Genomic DNA, 24,700 nt, shown 5'->3' on the forward strand with positions numbered 1-24,700 from the left:
GAAAACTCAGCCCTGTCGACCTTGCAAAGTCCTCCTTACTAACACATGGGGCTGGTGCCAAAATTGGGAAAGCTATCTCACAGATTAGTCAAGCAACAGCTTGACATAATCATCCTCATGGAATTATACCTTACAAATAATGTCCCAGACACCACCATCACCATCCCTGGGTATGTCATTTCCCACCAGCAGGACAGACCCAGCAGAGGTGGCAGCACAGTAGTATACAGTCGGGAGGGAGTTGCACTGGGAGTCTTCAACATCAACTCTGGATCCCATGAAGTCTCAGGGCATCAGGTCAAACATGGGCAAGGAAACGTCCTGCTGATTACCACATACCACATCCCCCTCAGCTGATGAATCAATGCTCCTCCACGTTGAACACCAGTTGGAGGAAGCACTGAGAGTAGCAAGGGGGAGACTTTGTTGTCCATCAGCAAGAGTGGCTCAGTAGCGCCACTACAGACCAAACTGGCCGAATCCTAAAGGATTCTGCTAGACTGGGCCTGCAGCAGTTGGCGAGGGAACCAACAAGAGGGGAAGATGTACTTGACCTCATGCTCACCAACCTGCCTGCCGCAGATGCATCCACCTATGACAGCATTGTGAGGAGTGACTGTGTGTGGAGACAAAGTCCCGTTTCATATTGAGGATACCCAACATCGTTTTGTGTGGCACTACCACCGTGCTAAATGGGATATATTTTGAACAGATCTAGCAGCTTAAGACTGGGCAACCATGAACATGGGCCATCAGCAGCAGCAGAATTGTACTCAACTACAATCAGTAACCTCATGGCCCGGCATATCCTCAACTCTACCATTACCACCAAGCCAGGAGATCAACTCTAGTTCAATGAAAAGTGCAGGAAGGCATGCCAGGAGCAGCACCAGGCATACCTAAAAATGAGGTGTCAAACTGGTGAAGTTATAAAACAGGACTACTTGTGTGCCAAACGGCATAAGGAGCAATTGATAAACAGAGCTAAGCAATCCCACAATCAACGGATCAGATCTAAGCTCTGTAGTCCTGCCACATCCAGTCTTGAATGATGGCGGACAGTTAAACAATTAAACTCACTGGAGGAGGAAGCTCCACAAATATCCCCATCCTCAGTGATGGAGAAGCCCAGCATATCAATGCAAAAGGCAAGGCTCAAGCATTTCCAACAATCATCAGCCAGAAGTGCCAAGTGGATAATCCATCTTGGCCTCCTCTGGAGGTCCCCAGCATCACGATGCCAGTCTTCAGCCAATTTGATTCACTCTACGTAATAGCAAGAAGTGGCTAAAGGCACTGCAATATTCCGGCAATAGTACTGAAGACTTGTGCTCCAGAACTTGCTGCTCCAGTACAAGCTGTTCCAGTACAGCTACAACACTGGCACCTAACTGGCAATGAGGGAAATTGCCCAGGTATGTCCTTTGCACAAAAAGCAGGACAAATCCAACCCAGCCAATTACCCCATCAGTCTACCCAGTAAAGTAATGGAAGGGGTCACCAACAGTACTATCAAGCGGTACTTGCTAAACAATAACCTGCTCACTGGTGCTCATTTTGGGCTCCACCAGAGCCACTCAGCTCCTGATCTCATTACAGCCTTGGTTCAAACATGGACAAAAGAGCTGAACTGCAGAGGTGAGGTGAGAGTGACTGTCCTTGACATCAAGGCCACATTTGACCGAGTGTGGCATCAAGGAGCCTAGCAAAACTGGAGTCAATGTGAATCAGGGGAAAAACTCTCTAATGGTTGGAGTCATACCTAGCACAAAGGGAGATAGTTGTGGTTGTTGGAGGTCGATCATCTCAGTTCCAGGACACCACTGCAGGAGTTCCTCAGGGTAATGTCCTAGGCCCTCCCATTTTCAGCTGCTTCACCAATGACCTTCCTTCCATCATAAGGTCAGAAGTGGGGGTATTCGCTGATGATTGTGCAATATTCAACACCATTTGTAGCTCCTCAGATACTGAAGCAGTCCACGTCCAAATGCAGAAGGACCTGGACAATATCCAGGACTGGATATTGTGACAAGTGGCAAGTAACATTTGTGCCACACAAGTGCCAGGAATTGACCATCTCCAACAAGAGAGAATCTAACCATTGCCTCTTGACATTCAATTGCATTAGCATCATTGAATCCCCCACTATCAACATCTTAGGGGTTACCACTGACCAGAAACTGAACTGGACTAACCATATAAATACGGTGGCTACAAGAGCAGGTCAAAGCCTAGGAATCCTGCGGCAAGTAATTCACTTCCTGACTCCCCAAGGCCTCTCTACCATCTTCTAGACACAAGTCAGGAGTGTGATGGAATATTCTCCACTTGACTGGATGAGTACAGCTCCAACAACACTCAAGAAGCTTGACACCATCCAGGACAAAGCAGTCCGCTTGATTCGCAGCACATCCACAAACATTCATTCCCTTCACCACCGATGCACAGTAGCAGCGGCGTGTATCATCTACAAGATGCACTGCAGAAATTCACCAAGGCTGCTTAGGCAGCACCTTCCAAACCCACGACCACTACCATCTAGAAGGACAAGGGCAGCAGACACATGGGAACACCACCACCTAGAAGTTCCCCTCCAAGCCACACACCATCCTGACTTGGAAATATATCGCTGTTCCTTCACTGTCACTGGGTCAAAATCTTGGAACTCCCTTCCTAACAGCACTGTGGGTGTATCTAGGCCATGTGGACTGCAGCGGTTCAAGAAGACAGCTCACCACCACCCTCTCAAGGGCAACTGGGGATGGGCAATAAATGCTAGGCTAGCCAGCAAAGCCCAGATCCCGTGAATGAATAAAAATAACTACCACCCATTCCCTGGTATTTTTCCCGTTCTCCCTCACATTCATGTCAGTGTCACAGTTTCTCTCTCAGCTGTGAACTATGGAAGTGAATTCCACAGTCTCTCAACTGTGTGTCTGAAAATGTTTCTCCTACCCTCTCACATTTAGTCTACGGTTCCTTGTTGTTAATCCCTGAAACTCTGGAAACAGCCTGGTTCTATTGAACCCATCCACTCTTTCAGCATTTTAAACGTTTCTATTATAGTCACTTGGCCATTTACACTGGACCTGACAGAGGCCTACAAACAGAGTTAAACAGTAGGGTATAAGGAAAGGACCCAAAAGATAAATAGTGAAAAATAAAAAGGACAAAGTTACTGTGTGAGAGACAGCAATGGGATTGAGCTTATTTACATTCTAAAAAACCACTTGAATTTTAACCAGATCAAAGTCTTGACCCAGTGATCCAGACAATGACTCTAGCTGCCTCTTATTTAACATTCTCCCACCTTCGTACTTTGTTTCAAACATGAAGTTTATAAGTTTATGTTTTGGGTTTAATGTAAATTGGAGGAGTGAAAGGAGTCATGTGACCTGCTCTGAAACCTGCTTGATGACAATGCTGGGTGGTTTAGTTGCTTTGGAGACAGTGCAGCCCAGATTTATTCACTCAGAAAAAAGTGCAAGATATTCACACGCATGAACAATGACCAGAGCAGCTATGCTGATAGCGGATAGATTGTTAGTCTCCAAGTGTCTCATATGAGCAGGGAAATGTTTTTAATTCAAGTGTAAAATTTTTATTTTATTTTTATTTGCTTTAGGAAACCTCATCCTGCCCGTGGATGAGGTTTCCTAAAAAGTGCAAAGGCCACTTGGCGTTGGACATGCACCGTAAATTTGAAGTTAATTATCTTTTTAATGGCCTTAATAGGCCTTTTAATTGTCAGCTGGCGCGCTGCCAACTCCGGTCGTGCCTACCAACCAAAATAGTGCAGCACTGCGCGATGATGTCGGGATGCTTGCCCAACGTCATCGCATGTCATTTTACCCACCGAGCTCAATTTTCTGCCCATGGTTATTCTGCAAGAAACTGTGGGAGAGAGAGAGAGTAAAGAGATAGAGGCAGGCGGTTTCTGTTATTCATCACATAGGATGTGAGTGGGAGTTCACATCTGGATTGGTGAGATCAGGTCCATGAGGATTTTAATGAGGCTGGAAGATTTGCCTAGCTTTGGCTAGAGGCAGGAATATCCAGGATAACCCTTACAAGGAAAACGAAGGAAATAGAAGTTATCCGGCTGGAAATAGAAAAGGAAGCAAGTCATTGGGCGCTGGGTATAACTTTCAACTGGTTCCTGGAGAATGAAATGTCCACTTAAGGGGCAGAGTGAAATATAACCATGGAGAGGGATCTTTTGGTCATTTTAAAAGTTACATGGAGAATCTTTTCTGAAGAGAGTATCAGTTGCTTACTGATTGGTGTTTAGACAAGGTTGCTTTTGGTTGTTTACTACAGTTAAAGTTTAAAAACTTGAAATCTTATCATGTGATCCTCTCAGTCAGTCATTGGAAATTCAAATATCTCTTTACAAATTATCTCTACAGGGAGCGTAACAACTTACCACAGTACAGGCACAACAGCTGAGAAGGGAAAATCCTACCAAAACCAAATCTACCATAGCCAAACCCAACCGTAACCAAACACAGCAGTAGCCAAACCCAACCACCAAACCCAACTATAGCCAAATTGCACCATAAGTTTTTGCAGTATGAGCAGATAATTAACAAATGAATTTCAACATAGATAAGCGATATTACATTTTGATAAGAATAAGGAGGTCACATATTGCTTGGAAAATAAGAATCTAAATGCAGTAGAGGAGCAAAGGGATTTATGGATGCAAATACACAAATCACCAAAAGCAGCAATGTAGGTTAATGAGGCTATAATAAAAACAATCACTAGTGTTTATTTCTAGAGGGTTAAATTTGAAAAGTAGAGAAGTTATGTGAAACCTGTATTGAACCTTTTTAGACCACACTTGAAGTGGTGCATAACTTCTGATTGCCATATTATAGAAAGGATACAGAGAGACTGGAGGGGTTGCAAGAAAGATTTACAACAATGATACCAAAACTGCAAGATTATGGTTATCAGGAGAGGATAGACAGGCTGAGTCTCTTTTCTCTTGAAAAGAGAAGGTTGAGAGGTGACCTAATAGAGGTGCAGGGTATTTAAAATTATGAAAGATTTCGATAGAGTGGATACAGAGAGAATGTTTCCTCCTGTGGAGAAGAGCAAAACTAGAGGCTATCAATATAAGAGTCACCAAGAAATCCAATAGGGAATTGCAAGGAAACTTCTTTACTCAGAGAGTGGTGAGAATGTGGAACTTGCAGCCACAGGGAATGGTTGAAGTGAATAAAGTAAATGGATTTAAGGAGAAGCAAGAAAAAGCATATGAGGGAGACGTGACTATAAGCTTATGCTGGTCGAGTTAGATGAGGAAAGGCTTGAGTGGAGCGTGACACAGGCAGGGATGAGTTGGAGTGAATGGCCTGTTTCTTTATATTCTTTGCAATTTTACATAATACCATAACCAAATCCTACCGTAACCAAATCCAGCCGTCAATGGGGCTTTCTTGCTCTGCTGTGACACCGGGTGTCGTAACCTGGTAACAAGCCCTACAATGGATGAATAAAGGCAATCTGTTAATAAAGTATTGTGGGCTACTGTTACGGCCAATTCTCAGGCGAGGTCCCCTAATTTGTTAACTTTCCGAACAAGACCCCAATTTTGTTATGCTCCCAGCTGAGGAAGAAGGAACTGGCTCTTCTCCTATATTCAACATCCTTGGTTGGTCACAACAAGGTTAATTTAAAAGGGATCCCTTCCCCCTGTGGATACCTTATCCCAGTTCAAATGTGTTTATTTTTTAGAAGGGATGTGAGCATCACTGGCTAGGCCAGCATTTGTTGCCAATTCCAAATTGCCCTTGTTCAGAGGGCACTTAAAAGTCAACTGCATTGCTGTGGGTCTGGATCACATGTAGTCCAGACAAGCAGATTTCCTTCCCTAAAGGACATTAGTGAACCAGGTGGCTTTTACGACAATTGGCAATGGTTTCATGGTGATCACCAGACTTTTTAATTCCAGATTTTTATTGAATTCAAATTCCACCATCTGACATGGTGGGATTCAAAACAAAAACAGAATTGCCTGGAAAAACTCAGCAGGTCTGGCAGCATCGGCGGAGAAAAAAAGAGTTGACGTTTCGAGTCATCATGACCCTTCGACAGAACTTGAGTTCGAGTCCAAGAAAGAGTTGAAATATAAGCTGGTTTAAGGTGTGTGGGGGGGGGGGTGGTGGAGAGAGAGAGAGAGGAATGGAGGGGGGTGGTGTGGTTGTAGGGACAAACAAGCAGTGATAGAAGCAGATCATCAAAAGATGTCACCAACAATACAACAAAAGAACACATAGGTGTTAAAGTTGGTGATATTATCTAAACGAATGTGCTAATTAAGAATGGATGGTAGGGCACTCAAGGTATAGCTCTAGTGGGGGTGGGGAGAGCATAAAATATTTTAAAATACTTAAAAATAATGGAAATAGGTGGGAAAAGAAAAATCTATATAATTTATTGGAAAAAAAACAAAAGGAAGGGGGAAACAGAAAGGGGGTGGGAATGGAGGAGGGAGCTCAAGACCTAAAGTTGTTGAATTTAATATTCAGTCGGGAAGGCTGTAAAGTGCCTAGTCGGAAGATGAGGTGTTGTTCCTCCAGTTTGCTTTGGGCTTCACTGGAACAATGCAGCAAGCCAAGGACAGACATGTGGGCAAGAGAGCAGGGTGGAGTGTTAAAATGGCAAGCGACAGGGAGTTTTGGGTCAGTCTTGCGGACAGACCGCAGGTGTTCTGCAAAGCGGTCGCCCAGTTTACATTTGGTCTCTCCAATGTAGAGGAGACCACATTGGGAACAACGAATGCAGTAGACTAAGTTGGGGGAAATGCAAGTGAAATGCTGCTTCACTTGAAAGGAGTGTTTGGGCCCTTGGACAGTGAGGAGAGAGGAAGTGAAGGGGCAGGTGTTGCATCTTTTGCGTGGGCATGGGGTGGTGCCATAGGAGGGGGTTGAGGAGTAGGGGGTGATGGAGGAGTGGACCAGGGTGTCCTGGAGGGAGCGATCCCTATGGAATGCCGATAAGGGGGGTGAAGGGAAGATGTGTTTGGTGGTGGCATCATGCTGGAGTTGGCGGAAATGGCGGAGGATGATCCTTTGAATGCGGAGGCTGGTGGGGTGATAATTGAGGACAAGGGGGACCCTATCATGTTTCTGGGAGGGAGGAGAAGGCGTAAGGGCGGATGCGCGGGAGATGGGCCGGACACGGTTGAGGGCCCTGTCAACGACTGTGGGTGGAAAATCTCGGTTAAAGAAGAAGGAGGACATGTCAGAGGAACTGTTTTTGAAGGTAGCATCATCGGAACAGATGCTACGGAGGCGAAGGAACTGAGAGAATGGGATGGAGTCCTTACAGGAAGCGTGGTGTGAGGAGCTGTAGTCAAGGTAGCTGTGGGAGTCGGTGGGTTTGTAATGGATATTGGTGGACAGTCTATCACCAGAGATTGAGACAGAGAGGTCAAGGAAGGGAAGGGAAGTGTCAGAGATGGACCACGTGAAAATGATGGAGGGGTGGAGATTGGAAGCAAAATTAATACATTTTTCCAAGTCCCGACGAGAGCATGAAGCAGCACCGAAGTAATCATTGATGTACCGGAGAAAGAGTTGTGGAAGGGGGCTGGAGTAGGACTGGAACAAGGAATTTTCCACATACCCCATAAGGAGACAGGCATAGCTGGGGCCCATGCGGGTACCCATAGCCACACCTTTTATTTGGAGGAAGTGAGAGGAGTTGAAGGAGAAATTCTTCAGTGTGAGAACAAGTTCAGCCAGACGGAGGAAAGTAGTGGTGGATGGGGATTGTTCGGGCCTCTGTTCGAGGAAGAAGCTAAGGGCCCTCAGACCATCCTGGTGGGGGATGGAGGTGTAGAGGGATTGGACGTCCATGGTGAAGAGGAAGCGGTTGGGGCCAGGGAACTGGAAATTGTTGATGTGACGTAAGGTGTCAGAGGAATCACGGATGTAGGTGGGAAGGGACTGGACAAGTGGAGAGAGAAGGGAGTCAAGATAATGAGAAATGAGTTCTGTGGGGCAGGAGCAAGCTGAGACTATCGGTCTACCGGGGCAGTTCTGTTTGTGGATTTTGGGTAGGAGATAGAAGCGGGCCGTCCGAGGTTGAGCGACTATCAGGTTGGAAGCTGAGGGAGGAAGATCCCCAGAGGAGATGAGGTCAGTGACAGTCCTGGAAAGGTCTGACCCCACCACTGAAAAATGGCGCACTGACCTCTACCTCGCGGAGGCTGAGCATCAATTCGCAGACACTTCCTCCTACCTCTCCCTGGACCATGACCCCACCACTGAAAAACACGCAAAAGATGCAACACCTGCCCCTTCACTTCCTCTCTCCTCACCGTCCAAGGGCCCAAACACCCCTTTCAAGTGAAGCAGCATTTCACTTGCATTTCCCCCAACTTAGTCTACTGCATTTGTTGCTCCCAATGTGGTCTCCTCTACATTGGAGAGACCAAACGTAAACTGGGTGACCGCTTTGCAGAACACCTGCGGTCTGTCCGCAAGAATGACCCAAACCTCCCTGTCGGTTGCCATTTTAACACTCCACCCTGCTCTCTTGCCCACATGTCTGTCCTTGGCTTGCTGCATTGTTCCAGTGAAGCCCAAAGCAAACTGGAGGAACAACACCTCATCTTCCGACTAGGCACTTTACAGCCTTCCGGACTGAATATTGAATTCAGCAACTTTAGGTCTTGAGCTCCCTCCTCCATCCCCACCCCCTTTCTGTTTCCCCCTTCCTTTTGTTTTTTTTCCAATAAATTATATAGATTTTTCTTTTCCCACCTATTTCCATTATTTTTAAGTATTTTAAAATACTTTATGCTCTCCCCACCCCCACTAGAGCTATACCTTGAGTGCCCTACCATCCATTCTTAATTAGCACATTCGTTTAGATAATATCACCAACTTTAACACCTATGTGTTCTTTTGTTGTATTGTTGGTGACATCTTTTGATGATCTGCTTCTATCACTGCTTGTTTGTCCCTACAACCACACCACCCCCCTCCACTTCTCTCTCTCTCTCTCCCCACCCCCCCCACCCCCACACACCTTAAACCAGCTTATATTTCAACTCTTTCTTGGACTCGAACTCAAGTCCTGTCGAAGGGTCATGAGGACTCGAAACGTCAACTCTTTTCTTCTCCGCCGATGCTGCCAGACCTGCTGAGTTTTTCCAGGTAATTCTGTTTTTGTTTTGGATTTCCAGCATCTGCAGTTTTTTTGTTTTTATCTATAATGGTGACATTCAAACCTGGTCCCCAGAGCGCTATGCTGGGTCTCTGGAATACTAGTCTGGTGACAATACCACTATGCCACCGCCTCCCCCAAGTCAAAGAAAGAGTACGTTTATTAATTACTAAAACCCAAGAAAAATAATAAAAACACAACACACATACACACAGATCAGAAATGAGAAGAGTTTAAATAAGTTTTAAAAAATATACAAATCTGTCCTTGGCTTGTCTGTGAGGTGTACATGGCAGTACATTGCAGACGTTAAATTGGATGATTCCAGCAGAGCTGACTTTGGCGGTTTCACAGTTGGTTTGGAGATACTTGGTTCTCCAGGGTAACTGAAGAGGCTGTCCTATCTCCTTTTTGTTTGTGACTTGTGCTGAGGTTTGCCTCCAGCAACAGAGAGAGAGAGAGAGAGACTCTGCCTGCAACTGTAGGAATGACTAGTTGGTCTTCTTGTGCTGTCACTCTCACAGCACACACTGCATTGCTCTGCAGCTAGCTTTTTAACCCATTTTCCTTGTGTATTCCATGAGGGGAAATAGTCATCCTGCATCAATCTCAGAACTATTTACACATTCTGAGATATAAATCAACAGCAGATGGATTTTTGGGTGACTGCTGAGGTATGCAAATCAATCTTTTGTCTCCATAACCACAGAAGATTAAAAATCAGTCTTTTGCATCTTTCCTATCTCCCTTTCAAGTGCCTCTGCTTGAAGAAGGCTATGACACCTTTTCAGGTGCGACATTCCATGTTCTCTCAGGACAGGTCTGTCGGTATGATCCACATAGGAATTTTCCAGAAAGTGGTCACTTTCTGATCAGTGTCTTTGCTTGTATTTCTTAAAAAACACACGTCTTCCCTCAAAAGTTCAATGCCTGTAAGTTATTTGTGACTGTAATTGACGTTTCATGACAATACAGTGGCAGCTAAATTAGAAATGGACTCGGGGATTGTGATATGCAATTACCCTCGCCCGTTGATTAAAATTGATGATCTGTGTGTGTGACCAGTGCTAACAATACTGTTCATTGACCAGACACATCAGTGGGCGGTCAACGTTATGAGTGGCCAGTTAAAGCCAGCCCACACTGCTTAAAGCAAGCCTGCTCCTCTTAAACAAGAGGTGCAGTGTGGCTGGAGCAGCTGGTGGAAGTCGTGGTCAAAGAAAATCTGACCTGGGAAGGAGTGAGGAAAAGCACAACAAGAGAGAGAGCAGATGTCAAGGTTTTTGAACGCTGAAACTGGAGGTCCTGGTGGAGAAAGTAGAAGTGCAGAGAGGTATTCTGTATCCAAAGGGGAAAGGAGGCCCTCCAGTAACATAGGGTGGAACATTCCATTCCCGCCAGTGGCGGGTATTGTGGTGGGTGGGTGCACTTAATTTGGTGTAAGGCAAAAAAACCTGTTTCCCTACAGTGGGATAAACTGCGTGAATTCTGTTCTCTCGCCTTTCAAGGCAAATTAAAGGCTCGAACAATATTGGGATCCCTTTTGCATTTATTAGCATCTAGTGCATACTCATTCAGTCCACCTCACTGGAATTAAGTTTGTCCTCCAAATTAAGTTTCCCACCAGCGAAAATTTAGAATGTTCAGTTTTACGACTGTTCATAAGTGGCGCGCACCTGGCGAGCTTCACCTCTTGCATGACTTTGAGGCCTGTAGATTTTGTTTTCGCCTTCTCAGGGACCTTGCATAACTTCACTCAAGTGCTATTAGCAAACACTGGAACAAGGCTGGACACGGGAGGCAGGCGAAGGCTGGTACCAGGGGCCGGGGCGGGGGGGGGGTGTGTGTGTGCTGTGGGTGTAAGGATGCAGCAAAGGTGCGGAGAGTGTCCAGGAAAGTGGGGGAGGGGGTGCGGGTCTCCATGGAAGCTGGGGAAGTGGAGTGTCCATGGAAGGTGTGCTGGGGTGGGGGGGTGGGGTGCCTTACATAGAGAGGTTGATGGCATTGACAGTGGGGTCCTTGAGGGAGAACTCAGGGTGCTGGTGATAGAAGGGAACAGTCACAGTCAAAAGGAGAAGTGGGATGTGGAAGGGTGGAAGACCAGGGTGAGAGTCTGGTAGATAAAGGTCTCTTCGGGTGGATCGCAAAGAGGGTCAAGACGGTAGAATGGATAATGGGAGAGGGCAGGGTCAGGGTGGGTATGGGGAGAGTAATGGGGCTCAGCTCTGAGGGGAGAAAAGGCATGTGGTGGATCGTGATAGGATCCAGAGTGACACAGGGAGGTTACAAGGTACAGAGAGGAGAGGAATGGTGATATTGGGTGAGTCTATAGTGATGGGGGGAGGGGGGGTGGAAATTGATGGGTGACAGGAGGAGGATAGAAGGTGGTGGAGTGAGTTTGAAGGATGATATGCATCATTTTTCCAAACTGATCTTGACCACGCAGTTAGTCAGTCAATGAGATTCTAGTTGGAGTTCAAGGTCAGCACAAGTGGCTGACCCAAGGACATCCTCATTATTATGAAGCAACTGGATTTCAAAGATGCTCAGTTGTGTTCTCCTGTCTATGATGAAGGCCGCATTGCAGCAGGTTTGTTCTTGACTCATTGGTCTCATAACATCGAGATCACTGCAAGGCGTGGAGTTGCCATTCATTCTGTGCTATTTGCAATTGGCTGCAGTCAGAAACAGAGATGAAGGGAGGGAGGGAGGTGGATGCTGGTGGGGGGGCAGACAACTCACGACTCCAAACCTCCATCCTCCAGGGTGAATGGTCAAGGCTGACAAGGGATCATGTGGTTAGTCTTCGTATGCTGCCAAGATCTATCCAGAGTTTTGAGGTAGTGGAGACAAGTAGAAAAGTATCTGTGTGAGGCTTCTTGCATTTGGTTTTCATCATCCTGATCAAAGAGCAATGTCTCCATACACATTCATGTATGAACGGGAGGAGCACCCATCTCTGGTCCTCCAGGATGTATTTTATCTGGAAGGGATGGGGTGGGGATACCATGTCTAAATGGAAGCCAGGTGAAGGGCTTAGCACTGGCCTGCTTGCTTTGAGATGGTGGGAAACCTGTAAACGACATGCTCACTAAATGTATTACTTCAAATTGTTCACACATCCACAGAGGCAATGATGATGCAGACTGCAGGCAACCCTACCTGGGTGATGGCTCTCATCCAGGTGAGAGGGAAGGCCCATCACCAGTTGGCACAGGGCCAGGCAGAGCCAAAGGCCTGAGCAGCAAGAGGCAGCAGGGCCTTTAGAAGATCAAGAGGCTGGCAAGCATGGAACACTGCAATGGTAAGCATTGGCTCGACCATGGGTGTATCGCAGGTGGTACTCCTATCTAGACATGAACGAAAGGCAGTGCCAGAGGTGCCTTTATATGTCTCTGGATGAGGTTACTCACATCTGCGTGCTTCTCCAGTATGATCTGTGTCCCCAAGGACTCTGGAGGAGAAATGCGGAGCTCCTGGCCTGCACTGAGTGAATGTGTTTCCGGATGTCATTTAAATATGGTACCAGGGTCTTTGACCCCTTGAGGTAATGGTGGGCCGGGCAACTTCCTGCCTGCCCCACTATGAAATTTGCCAAGTTCCTCATGGATGCATAATGAATGAGCTCAAAAGCTGAGAATTGTGTATGTTCACCCGCCCTACCGCCCAACGGGAATCATGCCTACTATCCTGCCCGCCACTGCGCTTAGTCTCCAAAATGGAAAATTCCGCCCACAGTCAAAAGGCAGTGCGAGCAGATGGCTGTGGAGGTCAATGCCAGGAGTCAAGTCTGAGGACCTAGATACAGTGCCTCAAGACATTCAACAACCTCGCATGAGTGGTCAAGGTCAGTGAATGCATCCTCAAATACCATCTCCTAGCAACACACTGTTCAATTCACCAAAACACCATCACCCACCTACCCATAATCTCTACCAATCAGGGCTCATGTGCTCCACAACACCCTCACACACTTCACACTGCTGCAAGCCTCACACCCACATCTTGTACTTTGTGCACAATGCCAGCTATTCAACCATGATAGCCACATCACACAGAATGCACCACACTCACTGACACACTTCCCTCTCTCTTGCGGGATAAGGTGACCCCACAACCGAAGGCAGGAGAGGCTACAGGTAGGGCAACCGACACACCTACACCTTTTAACACCTATGGAAGGGATAGTGAGAACCATCGGATACCCATTGCTGAGGCAGTGGTCAGTGGTGTGACTGAAAATATTGAAGATGACAGTAGCCTCAGACCTAATCCTCCTCCTCATATCCCACCTCCCCCCTCATCCCACATTCTCTTTTGATTTTCAAGCTGTAGATGGTGTAAGCATATGCCTCTTACATCGCTTTCACCTCCCCCCCCACTACAACCTGACTTTATCCTTGTACCTTTTTCTTTTACAGATACCCAAGAAGTTTAAACTGGTCAGGAACTGGAGGAGCAGAAAGAAGAGGGTGATTATGATGAAACAACACCGTTATTTGATTTCATGCTCACAGTCATCAACTTAGACACTAAGGGCTGTATTTTTGCAGAGGCGAGCTGACTCCGAAGGCCTTTAAAGATGATGGACATGACCTGAATGTGGAAGTCCTGTCCCCATATCCAGCAGATCCCATTTTTGCCGAAGCAGAAATGAGAGGTGGGCTGTGGAATCACACAGACAGGAAATCTGGACTCGGCGGAGCCATTTGAAATTAATATTGAGTTCAAATAGACCCTATTTTGGCGGCTCCAAGGATCTTTGCCGGCAATGTGGGAGTCATGAATTGATGGAGGATGCATAAATGCTCTTTAAGGGCAGATAAACTCTATTTAAGTGTCATGATCTGAAGTTATTTAAATCCCCCAACCATTAAATGTACAAAAAACAAGCTACAGCTGTTAGAGTGAAAAAACAAACATGCACTGCCAGAGTACATTTATAGATAGGCCATCTGGTGTAGTTTAGAAAAAAAATCATCTGTACCTGCAGTTTCAATGGATTTCACTGTCGTTAATTCCCAACGGCCGTTAGTACAGCTGAGCGCATTACCAATGCTTGGCTGAGTCTCAAAAACTCAAAAACCACTATTCTCAGCTGGGGGTAGGGGTGTGCCGAGTTCACATTTGACTGACAGTTTTAAGAGGCTATTAAAGAATTAGCTGTCTTTGATGTGGTTGCTGCTTAGAAGTTTGATTGTTTTTATAATACATTGACCACTTTAGGGGATGTAAAATCATTGACTGGGATTCATGAATAAGAACTTTTTTTCTGTATCAAGTGTGTAAGTGTGAGAGCTCTCTTAGATTGTCAGAAGTTTTATTTTTGTCTCCACATGGCTCCTGAGGTCTGCCCTTATTGGATACTGTGTGAAGAGCTATTGAGGGTGCATGGGGTCGGGGGGGGGCACGAGGTGGCATCGGGGTGTGAGTGGCCATGAAGTGGCATTGGGTATATGAGAGAGCATGGGGATTGGGCAAGTGAAATGAGGGGGCATAAGGGATGGGTGGGGTGGGGTGAGGGATGGAGGGCCTAACAGCCTTTTATAAAATTGGGTCAAAGGTTCATAGATCCAAGGAGTACCTTCTAGTCACACTGCCCAATCCGCAGCTGCCCCAGAAGGCAGAAGATCCAACTTGGTCACACGGCTACTTCCACCCCCACCTTCCCATCCCCCTGAGCAAAAATCATATGTGTGGCAGTCATTTCCATGGAAACAGATATGCTGAGACCAGTTTCCCCCCTTCCATGCTGAAAATCCAGCCCTAACACTGTATGCATCTTATAGGGTAAATAAGAGTGGAATATACATGTGGTGAGCCTCTGGGTACAAGTGAGCTGCAGCAAAGGCATTGACACACCGGCAGTGATGGGAAAACAAATGTTCTCATCCTGAGATAGGACAACAGGTTTGTGCTGCATGGAGCCACTGCTACTCCTCTGGGGCAGTAATAATTTGGAGGACATATCCCTGGACTGCTGTACGCTGCAGGATCATTTGCATACTGTAATCCACAGTCATGATGGCAGCAGTCTGAGTCTGCATGGCAGCAAGGCAACCTTGCATGTCAGCAATCCACTGTAGCACTCAGACTTTGGGTGGCTTCTACTTGTGTTGCAATGGAAGCTCTGATATCGGTCATCAGAAATGGCATCATGGTTGGGTCTACAACTGTGTGGATGGAGTTTTGGTCACTACTTTCATGCTGGAAAGGACTGGCTGCAAACTCTGTGCAAAGCCCTGTGGCCAAGTTGGTGCTGGACTTCTCCATGCTCCTTGCCATTTTACACAGATAGTGCAGTGCAGCAAGCATTTGGGTGTGTCCACCCATGAGCCTTCATCTAGAAAAACTCAGCAGTTCTGGCAGCATCTTCTTTGAGTTATATTGGATTTGAAATGCTAACTCTGTTTCTCTCTCCACAGATGCTGCCAAGCCGGCTGAGCTGTCCCAGCATTTTCTGCTTTTATTTCAGATCTCCAGCAACTGCAATATTTTGCTTTTATTTTAGCCTTCATCTGGAGCCTGACTCATTGAAATGCTCATCTCCAGGGCAGGGCACAAGGATAATGCAGATACCAGCTCAGCAGAGGGTGAGGTCAAACACGGATTCTCCTGCAGAGACCTCAGATGGGCTCTTTGATGGGGCAGCCTAGAATGCCAAGGGATATGCACAATGCAATGCTCGGTGAATTGGGAAACTTCCAGAAAGCTTACAGCCAATGCCAAAAACATGAAGGAGTCCAGGAATCACTTGACACAGGGCTTGTGCCCAGCTTGAAGTCCATCCTTTTCCTCTATGGAAGTGATGGCCAACTACATGACAGCACTTGCAGACAAAACCATAAAACAGCAACTGATGGTTGATGTCTCAGCTTCCATTGCAGCACAGGCAGTAGCTGCCCAATGCTGCAGTGAAAGTTCAGATTGTTGTTATACAAGTTCAGACTACAAGCATTAGGACTGTGGATTACAGTCTGCATAGGGGAACACCAGAGGTAATGAAGCGTGTAGGAGAGCGAAGAGAAGCTATTGCAAGTGATTCTCTGGCTATGCTTAGATAGATAAGAATGGAACAAAGAGAGCAGTCCCACCCAGCTGGATAACAATGGAGAGGCGGTGGAGAAGGATGGTGTGGTCGACCGTGAAAGACTGCAGACAGGTTGAGAAGAAGATGGAGGGAAAGTTTACCTTTGTCAGTGTCATTTGTGACTTTGATAAGAGCAGTTTTGCTACTGTAACAGAGGTAAACTTGATTGGAGGGATTATAACATGGAGTTCCAGGAAAGATGGGAACAGATTTGGGAGATGACAACACGTTCAAGGAATTTGGAGAGGAAAGGGAAGTTGGAGATAGGACAGTAGTTGCAAGGATGGTTGCTCAAAGGTTAGGTTTTTAAACAGAGGAGAGGCAGACTTGAAGGAGTGGTGGACAGAACCTAAGAGTTAACCATTAATACCATCACCTAACATGGAAGCCAGAAGGGCACAGTGGGAATAGGATAGAGAGAGCAGGAGTTGGATTTTATGGACAAGATGAGCTTGGAGAGCTCATGAGGGGAGATAGGAGAGGAACTAGAGAAAGATGTGAGTTCAGGGCTAGGACAAGGGGGAACATTAAAGAAGGTTTAATGGCCCGATGGGTTAGTGGAAGAGGGGAAACATGGCTGAGGCAGCTGATCGAATTGTCTCAATCTTAGTGACAAAAGATTCCATGAGCTCTTCACGCTTGGAGGTGAGGGTGGAGGGGACAGAAAAAAACGGGTTTAAGAAGACAGTTTACAGGAGAGAAAAGCAGTCAGGGGTTATCTTTGCATTCCGGATGATCCTGGAATAATGACTAGCTGTAACAGCTGAGAGCAGGATCCAATAGCACTTTAAGTGGTTCAACCAGATGTGGCACTGAATGGCTAAAGCAGTTATCTGCTAAGTCCTTCCAAGTCTGTGCCCCTTGTACATAAAGGAGTGGAAATGACGGCCGTACCCGGGAGAGAGAGTTTTATTCAAGACTAAAGATTCAAAGCTAGAGTGAGGGTGTTGTTGAGCAGATGCAGAAATATTGTGGTAATTGGAAGGATAAAGGTCAGGAGTTAGGTGTTTGAAAGTGCAGATGTAAGTGAAATGGGAGAGTTTTTTTTCCAGATCTGGACACACAAAGAAGTAGGGTCGGATGGCGGGAGGGGGATATGGCTGGAGAGTACCATGAGGAACTAATCAGAGCTGATCTTATCAATGACTGACACAATGGGAGCAGAGCAGCCATGTGAGAGAGGCAAAGAGTTGCCTGTGAATAGGTGATGGTTCCATTGAATTCTGGGGGTGGGGTCTTCCTGCTGCTGAGCATAAGTTGAGCTGTGTGAAGTTAAGAGAGGAAGATGGCTGAAGCGTTGAGCTCCAAGTGTCACCGCTATCATCAAATCAACATTAACACTCATTGTGGTCATGATCTAATAGCTCTGCATCCATCCAGCAGAAATTCAGTATGCACATGCACACCACACAGGAGGTCAGCACAATTCACACACTCCCACCCCATAATGTGTGTGCATACCACCAATGCCATTTTGGAGCTCTGTGGGCACTCATGATGCCCAAAATCTAATGAAGCTAATTTCTTGCTCAACATCTTCCAGACAATGCAAACTGGCTCAGGTTCACAGAATCAGCACCCGTCTGCCACAGTAACTAACATTTGAGGCAACATCCAGATGGTGCTGAGTGCTTCACTGGGTAATCACACTGCCCAGTTCTGAACAAACAGAGCAGCAAGGAGCCAGACTCAATCCCTGGAATCTGTTGACCTTACAGACCCTGGCCCGGTGATATGAGAGAGATCCCTCCACTTGCCCTTCTCTCCTCCTCCCCCTCCCTGAGGTTTGGCTGGACATACCTGCTGCATTGTGCTGGTGATAGTTGATCAGTTCTGGGATCGAATTGAAGGTGTGTTTCTCTGCAAGGTAGTACTGGTTGGATGGCGTCGTACACACAGTGTAGTGTTTGACTTTTCCACACTGATCCCTGAAATGTGGCAAACAGTACAGAGTGAATATAGAAGCAGTATTTTAGTTTCAGTTCAGTCTCTCGGACACCAGATAATATTTAACCTAGGTACATCACTCATAAAACAAGGAGTCAGGAATGTGATGGAATACTCTCCAATTGCCTGGATGAGTGCAGCTCCAACAATACTCAAAAAAGCTCGATACTATCCAAGACAAAGCAGCCCACTTCACTGGTACCCCATTCACAAACATTCACTGCCTCCACCACCGATGCATAGTAGCAGCAGCATACACCATCTAAAAGATGCACTGCAGGAACTCAGCAAGGCTCCTTCGACAGTACCTTCCAAACCCACAACCTCTACCACCTAGAAGGACAAGGGCAGCAGATAGATGGGAACACCACCACCTACAAGTTCCCCTCCAAGCCACTCACCACTCTGACCATTCCCTCACTGTCGCTGGGTCAAAATCCTGGATCTCCCTCACAAGCAACACTGTGGGTGTCCCTATATCACACAGACTGCAGCAGTTCAAGAAGGCAGCTCACCCCCATCTTCTCAAGGGCAATTTAGGGTGGGCAATAAATGCTGGCCTAGCCGGCAGTGTCCAATCCCCAGAATTAATGTTTCTTGAAAGGAAAGTGAGGTGTGGTGTAGTGGGTTTGACCTTCAGTGGACTTGTACTTGCATTGAGGTTAAATTGCAGTGATAAAACATTCTCCACTTCCTTCGGGTTGTCCCATGTATAATGAAGTTTGGGCGGTTTGAATTGGTTGTGGGCCTTCAGTACTGCCCTCTATGGGATACTGTACCGATAATCTCATTGCCGGGGACACAGGAAACCTAATGCAGGAGACTTAGAATGATCGGTCACGCTGTTGCAATGGGAACACTCCTCTGAGGCTGTGACTTACTGTAGTGTTGAAGTAAATGGAGCTTCCAGGATGAGGGCACTCATATAGAGGCGAAGGATCCATTTGACCCTCTACAAAATTATTGTTCAACAAACAATAGGTTTTGGGTGACAAACAGGTTCGCAGTAAGATTACCAACTCCCCTCCATTTGGCAAAACCTTTACAAAAGGGACTGTTCCTCCAGAATCCTGTGCAGAAGGACAGTGCCAATCATTCCCTGAAGGGTGAAGTAGAAAAGGTATAATGGAGGGTTGGCTTTCCCAGGGTTCATAGAGCCTGTGAACACTCTCTATCAAAACTGTAGGAACTTTGCTTTTAACTGAGGAGGGGTGGGGGGCTGTGGGGGAGTTTCAAGCCATTTGCGAATTGGCGGCTATCAATAGCTGTGAGGAAATATTTGCAAATCCCACAGTCAGGTAGATTGTGAAGAAAAAAGATAAATATAGAGAAACAGCAGAAAATGAAAAGTAGATAAGATGTGAACTCTGATAGATACAGGATCATAGAATCTTGTAGCACGGGAGAAGGCCATTCAGGCCATCATGTCTGTGCTAGCTCTGAGCTTTCCAATCCACCCCCTTAATCCCCCCAGTTTCCCCACAGCCCTGCAAATCTTTTCTTTATAAAGTATTTATCCAATTTCCTTTTGAAAGTTATTATTTAAACTGCTTCCACCACACTTCCAGACAATGCATTCCAGATCATAATTTGCTATGTGAAAATTACTTTCCTCATGTCAGCTCTTGCCAGATCAAGCCTATCTTTTACCTCAAGTCTGTGTCATCTAGTTACAGGCCCTTCTTCCACCAGAAACACTTTCTATTTATTTATTTTATCAAAATATTTCAAGATTGTGAACACCTTAAACAAATCTCTCCTCAGCTCCCTCTGTTCAAAGGAGTCCAACCCCAGGCTTTCCACACAACTGAAGTCTTTCATCGTTGGTGCCAAACTAGCAAATCACTTCTACATCCTCTCCAAGGCCTTGCATCCTTTCCAAAGCATATCAGATTTGGACACAATACTCCCACTTGAGGCCAAGCCAGTGTTTCATTAAGATTTAACATAACTTCAGATAAATGCTAGAAATACTCAGCAAGTCTGGCAGCATCTGTGGAGAGAGAAACAGAATCAACGTTTCAGGTCAAAGGACCTTGAGAACCGAAGGAAGATAGAAATATAATTGGCTTTGAGCAAGTAAAAGGGGGAAAGAGGGAGGGGGGGAGGAAGAGCAAAAGGCAAGGTATGTGATAAGGTGGAGAGTGGGAAAGATTAACTGACAAAAGTTATCATGGCACATTAAATCCAGTGGGTGGACTGCCCATCCCCTACTCTCCGCATGTCCCCGACACAATGATACCAGCAGCAAGGGCAGCTCACCCACCAGTGGGCCAACTGAGGTCCTCAATAAGAAATCAATGCCCACTTAAGGGCCTCATCCCACCAGGTTTTAACGGGCGGTGGGGGAGGCCCCCAGTTGGCAGGTTTCAGGGGAAACTCTCCTTAATGAGCCCACTGAGCTCATCAGATGCACCCCCCCCCCCCCCACCCCAGGTTTTATGCTCATCCCCCTTCCCCAGTTGCCCTCCCTCCATGGCCTCTCCCAACCCCAACCCACCGTGCCAGGGTCAGTCATCTTGGCACCAGCGAGACCTACTCAAATGATCCAGTGCCACACACCCAAAATTCTGGAGAGTTACTGGCCTCTAATTGGCTGGTAACTCTCTGAGGGGGCACTTGCTGATCCAGAAGCTGCTAAATGGCAGCGAAGCAGTTTGTGTTCCCAACAATGGGCTCCCCTACACCCGCTGATGTTTTAGCTGGGGATGTGTTGTGGAGAATCCAGTGCCTTGTGTAATTCAGCCCATTATGTGATTGAGGGAACCATTCACTTTATCGGCTGTTTCCTCTCTTCCCTCAGCAATTATAAACTCCACCACAAGGTGATGCTAGACATCAATATCAATATCATTCCCAAACATCCATACTCAGGATTGCCACTTCAGATCAGAAAGCGAAAATGTGCCTCACAAGGGAACATCTCTTTCCTCTCCTTGGTGCCTGCTGGTATGGCTCGGCGAGATGCTGGGCACTGGATTTTAGTGGCGAAGGGAGTCAGAGCTTTCTGTTCTCCCCCTTTTCCTGGCCCCAGTCTCCAATATTGCACAATTAGTGAGATGGGTGGGTTGGGGGTGGAGGTGCAAATAGTTAAACCAATGGGAACGCAAAGGTAAAAAAAAAATAGGATTGATGTGAGGGAGGGCTGTGGGTGGGGTGGGGTGGGATTATGCACTGGGGTAGTCATCCATCAACCAACATCACTAAAACAGATTGTCTGATCATTATCACCTTACTGTTTGTGGGATCTTGCTGTGCACAAATTGGCTGCTGCACTTCCTACATTACATCAGGGACTACACTTCAAAAGTATTGCACTGGCTGTAAGTTGGGATGTCTGAGGTCCTGAAAAGTGAAACATCTTTTTTTTTGCCTTAACTTTGGCAGTGTTAGAAATGATGGGGGAATTTCCAGGCTATATAAAACCAGTCAACATTTGCTTGATGCAAAGCAGCTGGTTATTAATGGTCGGGGAAAGCAGACTGGTTGCAACCAGTTGAAGAGCAGTTCCAATGCCATGCGGCTTTTTGTACAAGCTGGTGAACATCATCCCTTTACTGGGAATCCAGGTGGTATGGTCTAAAGCCCCATCCAGTGCAGCTATGTCAATGAGAGTCAGAGAGCAGGCAGGGTGGGTGAGGACGTGGCAATCAGGAAATGCCAATTCTAAGGTTGGTAAGGCTGTTGATTTATAAGAGTTGGACCAATGGATGGGAGGAGATACATGGTACTCAGAACAGATTGACTAGCACACAGCCCACTAGTCTCCTGCCATTAAATAATGGAATTGTGGCAGAATGCCCAAATCGTGCTGCTGACAGGCAATGTTCCCTCGATTACAACAACAGCATGAAGAATTAGCCAGTAATGATAAAATCAGAGAGGATCCTCCCAGCTCAAAGTCCACTGCTGGCTCCAACAGGGATATCCCCCATTTAAATCCTGTCACAGGCGAGTTGTCATTTTAATCAGTAAATGCATCCTGCAATGCTGCTGGGCACTGACTCTCGCTGAAGCTTGGCACCAGAATGAGTATTTCACTTCTCTTTTCACACTACCAGCTTATGCCTTCCAGTTACAGGAGATAACTAGCAAGCTGCAACTAACGAAGATAAACACAACCTCAAACTCACATCTGGATGTCCAATATTAGCTGTTCAAAACACCCACTTCAATTTGAGATTTATTTTTGGTGCTTATCAAGGTGAGAATTGTCAGTGATGTAGAACACTGTCCCCATTAAACACTCCCAGGACAGGTACAGCACAGCATTAGATACAGAGTAAAGCTCCCTCTACACTGTCCCCATCAAACACTCCCAGGACAGGTACAGCACGGGGTTAGATACAGAGTAAAGCTCCCTATTTACTATCTCCATCAAATACTCCCAGGGTAGATACAGCACAGAGTTAGAAAGCGAGTAAAGCTCCCTCTACACTGTCCCCATCAAACACTCCCAGGGCAGGTACAGCTCGGGGTTGGATACAGAGTAAAGCTCCCTCTAAACTGTCCCCAACCCTCATTCCCAGGGCAGGCACAACATGGGGTTAGATACAGAGTAAAGCTCTCTCTATGCTATCCCCATCAAACACTCCCAGGGCAGGTACAGCATTCCCTACTCTATCTCACTTTTCATTCTCACCCAGAAACCTGAGAATGCTTCCAGCTTAAGAGTTAATGTCCCTAGATTTCTCTATTTTGCTGTTTTATTGGGAATCTTTTTTTTTAAACTCATTCTTGGGATATGGGCTTCGCTGGCTGGGCCAGCATTTATTGCCCATCCCTAATTGCCCTTGAGAAGGTGGTGGTGAGTTGCCTTCTTGAACCGCTGCAGTCCATGTGGTATAGGTACACCCACAGTGCTGTCAGGAAGGGAGTTCCAAGATTTTGACCCAGCGACAGTAAAGGAACGATATATTTCCAAGTGAGGATGGTGAATGACTTGGAGGGGAACTTCTAGGTGGTGGTGCTCCTATCTATCAGCTGCCCTTGTCCTTCTAGGTGGTAGTGGGTTTGGAAGGTGCTGTCTAAGAAGCCTTAGTGAACTCCTGCAGTGCATCTTGTCGATGATACACACTGCTGCTACTGTGTGTCGGTGGTGGAGGGAGTGAATGTTTGTGGATGTGGTGCCAATCAAGCGGACTGCTTTGCCCTGGACAGTGTCAAGCTTCTTCAGTGTTGTGGGAATATGTTACCATTTAATTATAAAAACAAAAAAACTGCGGATGCTGGAAATCCAAAACAAAAACAGAATTACCTGGAAAAACTCAGCAGGTCTGGCAGCATCGGCGGAGAAGAAAAGAGTTGACGTTTCGAGTCCTCATGACCCTTCAACAAAACTGAAGTTTTCCCAGGTAACTCTGTTTTTGTTTACCATTTAATTACTTCATTTCCTATTTCCCATTTCTTCGCTAACTCTGAAACAGTGAAAAATTCAATTTCTTGGAATTTGATTCAGACTGTCAGGGGCCCAAACTATAACAAACAGGTTTTCATTTAGAAGCAGTCTCTGCCATTAATCTTTGACCACCTCTCAGATCCCTATATCACATTTAATGAAAGATTTTTTTTTTGAGGAGTCAAGATCCAGAGGTTTCTCACATTCCACAAACAATTGGCAGTGATTAGTACTCACACCTTGCCTCAATAATCTTTTGCAGGTTTTCTTTTAATCAGTGTGAAAGTTTTTGTGTTTGCTACAATTAGGTTTATAGCTCTCACACATTATGGGTAATTTTAACTGGGTGGTGCTGTAAAACAAGTGCTAGCAAGTTAACCGCATGTCGTACACACTTTAAAATGAAGTTTTTGGAAGGAAATTTCAGGCAGGGTGGAGATTGAAAGAACAATTCAACAGCACACTTATTGCACCCTCGTCCAAACTTAAAAGGACAATACTTGTATTTGAAAGTTTGCTATGTTGTTGGTGAATTCTGTCCCTTGTTGAAACAGAACCTCCCACATCCATTGTCAAAACCTCTTTTAATGCTCTCCAAAATTCAAAGCAGAAGAGGTCAAATTGTGACCCCTTTCATCACAATTAAAACTCCTCAGCCACCTCCTGACATAAGGCCATTGTTTCCATTGTGGGAAATCTCTCCATAGGGAAATGTTGATGCATGTCAGACAGTGACTCCTTCATTCCATGCAAATTGACCTTTCATGATTGCACGTAGTTGGAAACTCAACCACATCGATTCCACATATCCAGGAAGTTCAGAGAGAAATATATAAACACACAGGAATCAAAGATGGAGATGGAGGAATACATGCTGATGGATTGGAGGAGGAGGGGAAGAGACACAGAGGAATCAGAGGTGGGGGACAAACACAGAGAGACTCGTGTGGCACAGTGGAATTAGAAATGGAAAAAAAGACACAGAAGGATTGGAGATGGAGGGGTAGAAACTAAGGGTTCTTTAGAAATGTTGTCATTTGTTCATTGTTAGAATGTGAGTGTCACTGGCCAAGCCAGCA

General features: G+C 46.1%; 1 protein-coding gene and 1 long non-coding RNA gene across 3 annotated transcripts in view; one reads left to right on the forward strand and one right to left on the reverse strand.

Annotated features, from left to right (window-relative positions):
• The window catches only part of btk (Bruton agammaglobulinemia tyrosine kinase), a 424,430-nt gene that overhangs the window by 296,884 nt on the left and 102,846 nt on the right, over positions 1 to 24,700 (reverse strand). For both annotated transcript variants that reach the window (XM_041196306.1, XM_041196307.1), the window contains exons 11-12: positions 18,077 to 18,204; positions 5,416 to 5,490 (exon numbers count right to left, since the gene is read on the reverse strand). In XM_041196306.1, the coding sequence (XP_041052240.1) occupies positions 5,416 to 5,490; positions 18,077 to 18,204 (203 nt within the window). The remainder of the gene's footprint in view (positions 1 to 5,415; positions 5,491 to 18,076; positions 18,205 to 24,700) is intronic.
• LOC121282565 lies at positions 12,409 to 13,771 on the forward strand. Its single transcript, XR_005944077.1, has 3 exons — positions 12,409 to 12,490; positions 13,608 to 13,658; positions 13,740 to 13,771. It is a non-coding gene; the product is annotated as an uncharacterized LOC121282565 (long non-coding RNA).

This window comes from Carcharodon carcharias, chromosome 9 (genome assembly GCF_017639515.1).
Source record: "Carcharodon carcharias isolate sCarCar2 chromosome 9, sCarCar2.pri, whole genome shotgun sequence".
NCBI classification, from domain to species: Eukaryota; Metazoa; Chordata; class Chondrichthyes; order Lamniformes; family Lamnidae; genus Carcharodon; species Carcharodon carcharias.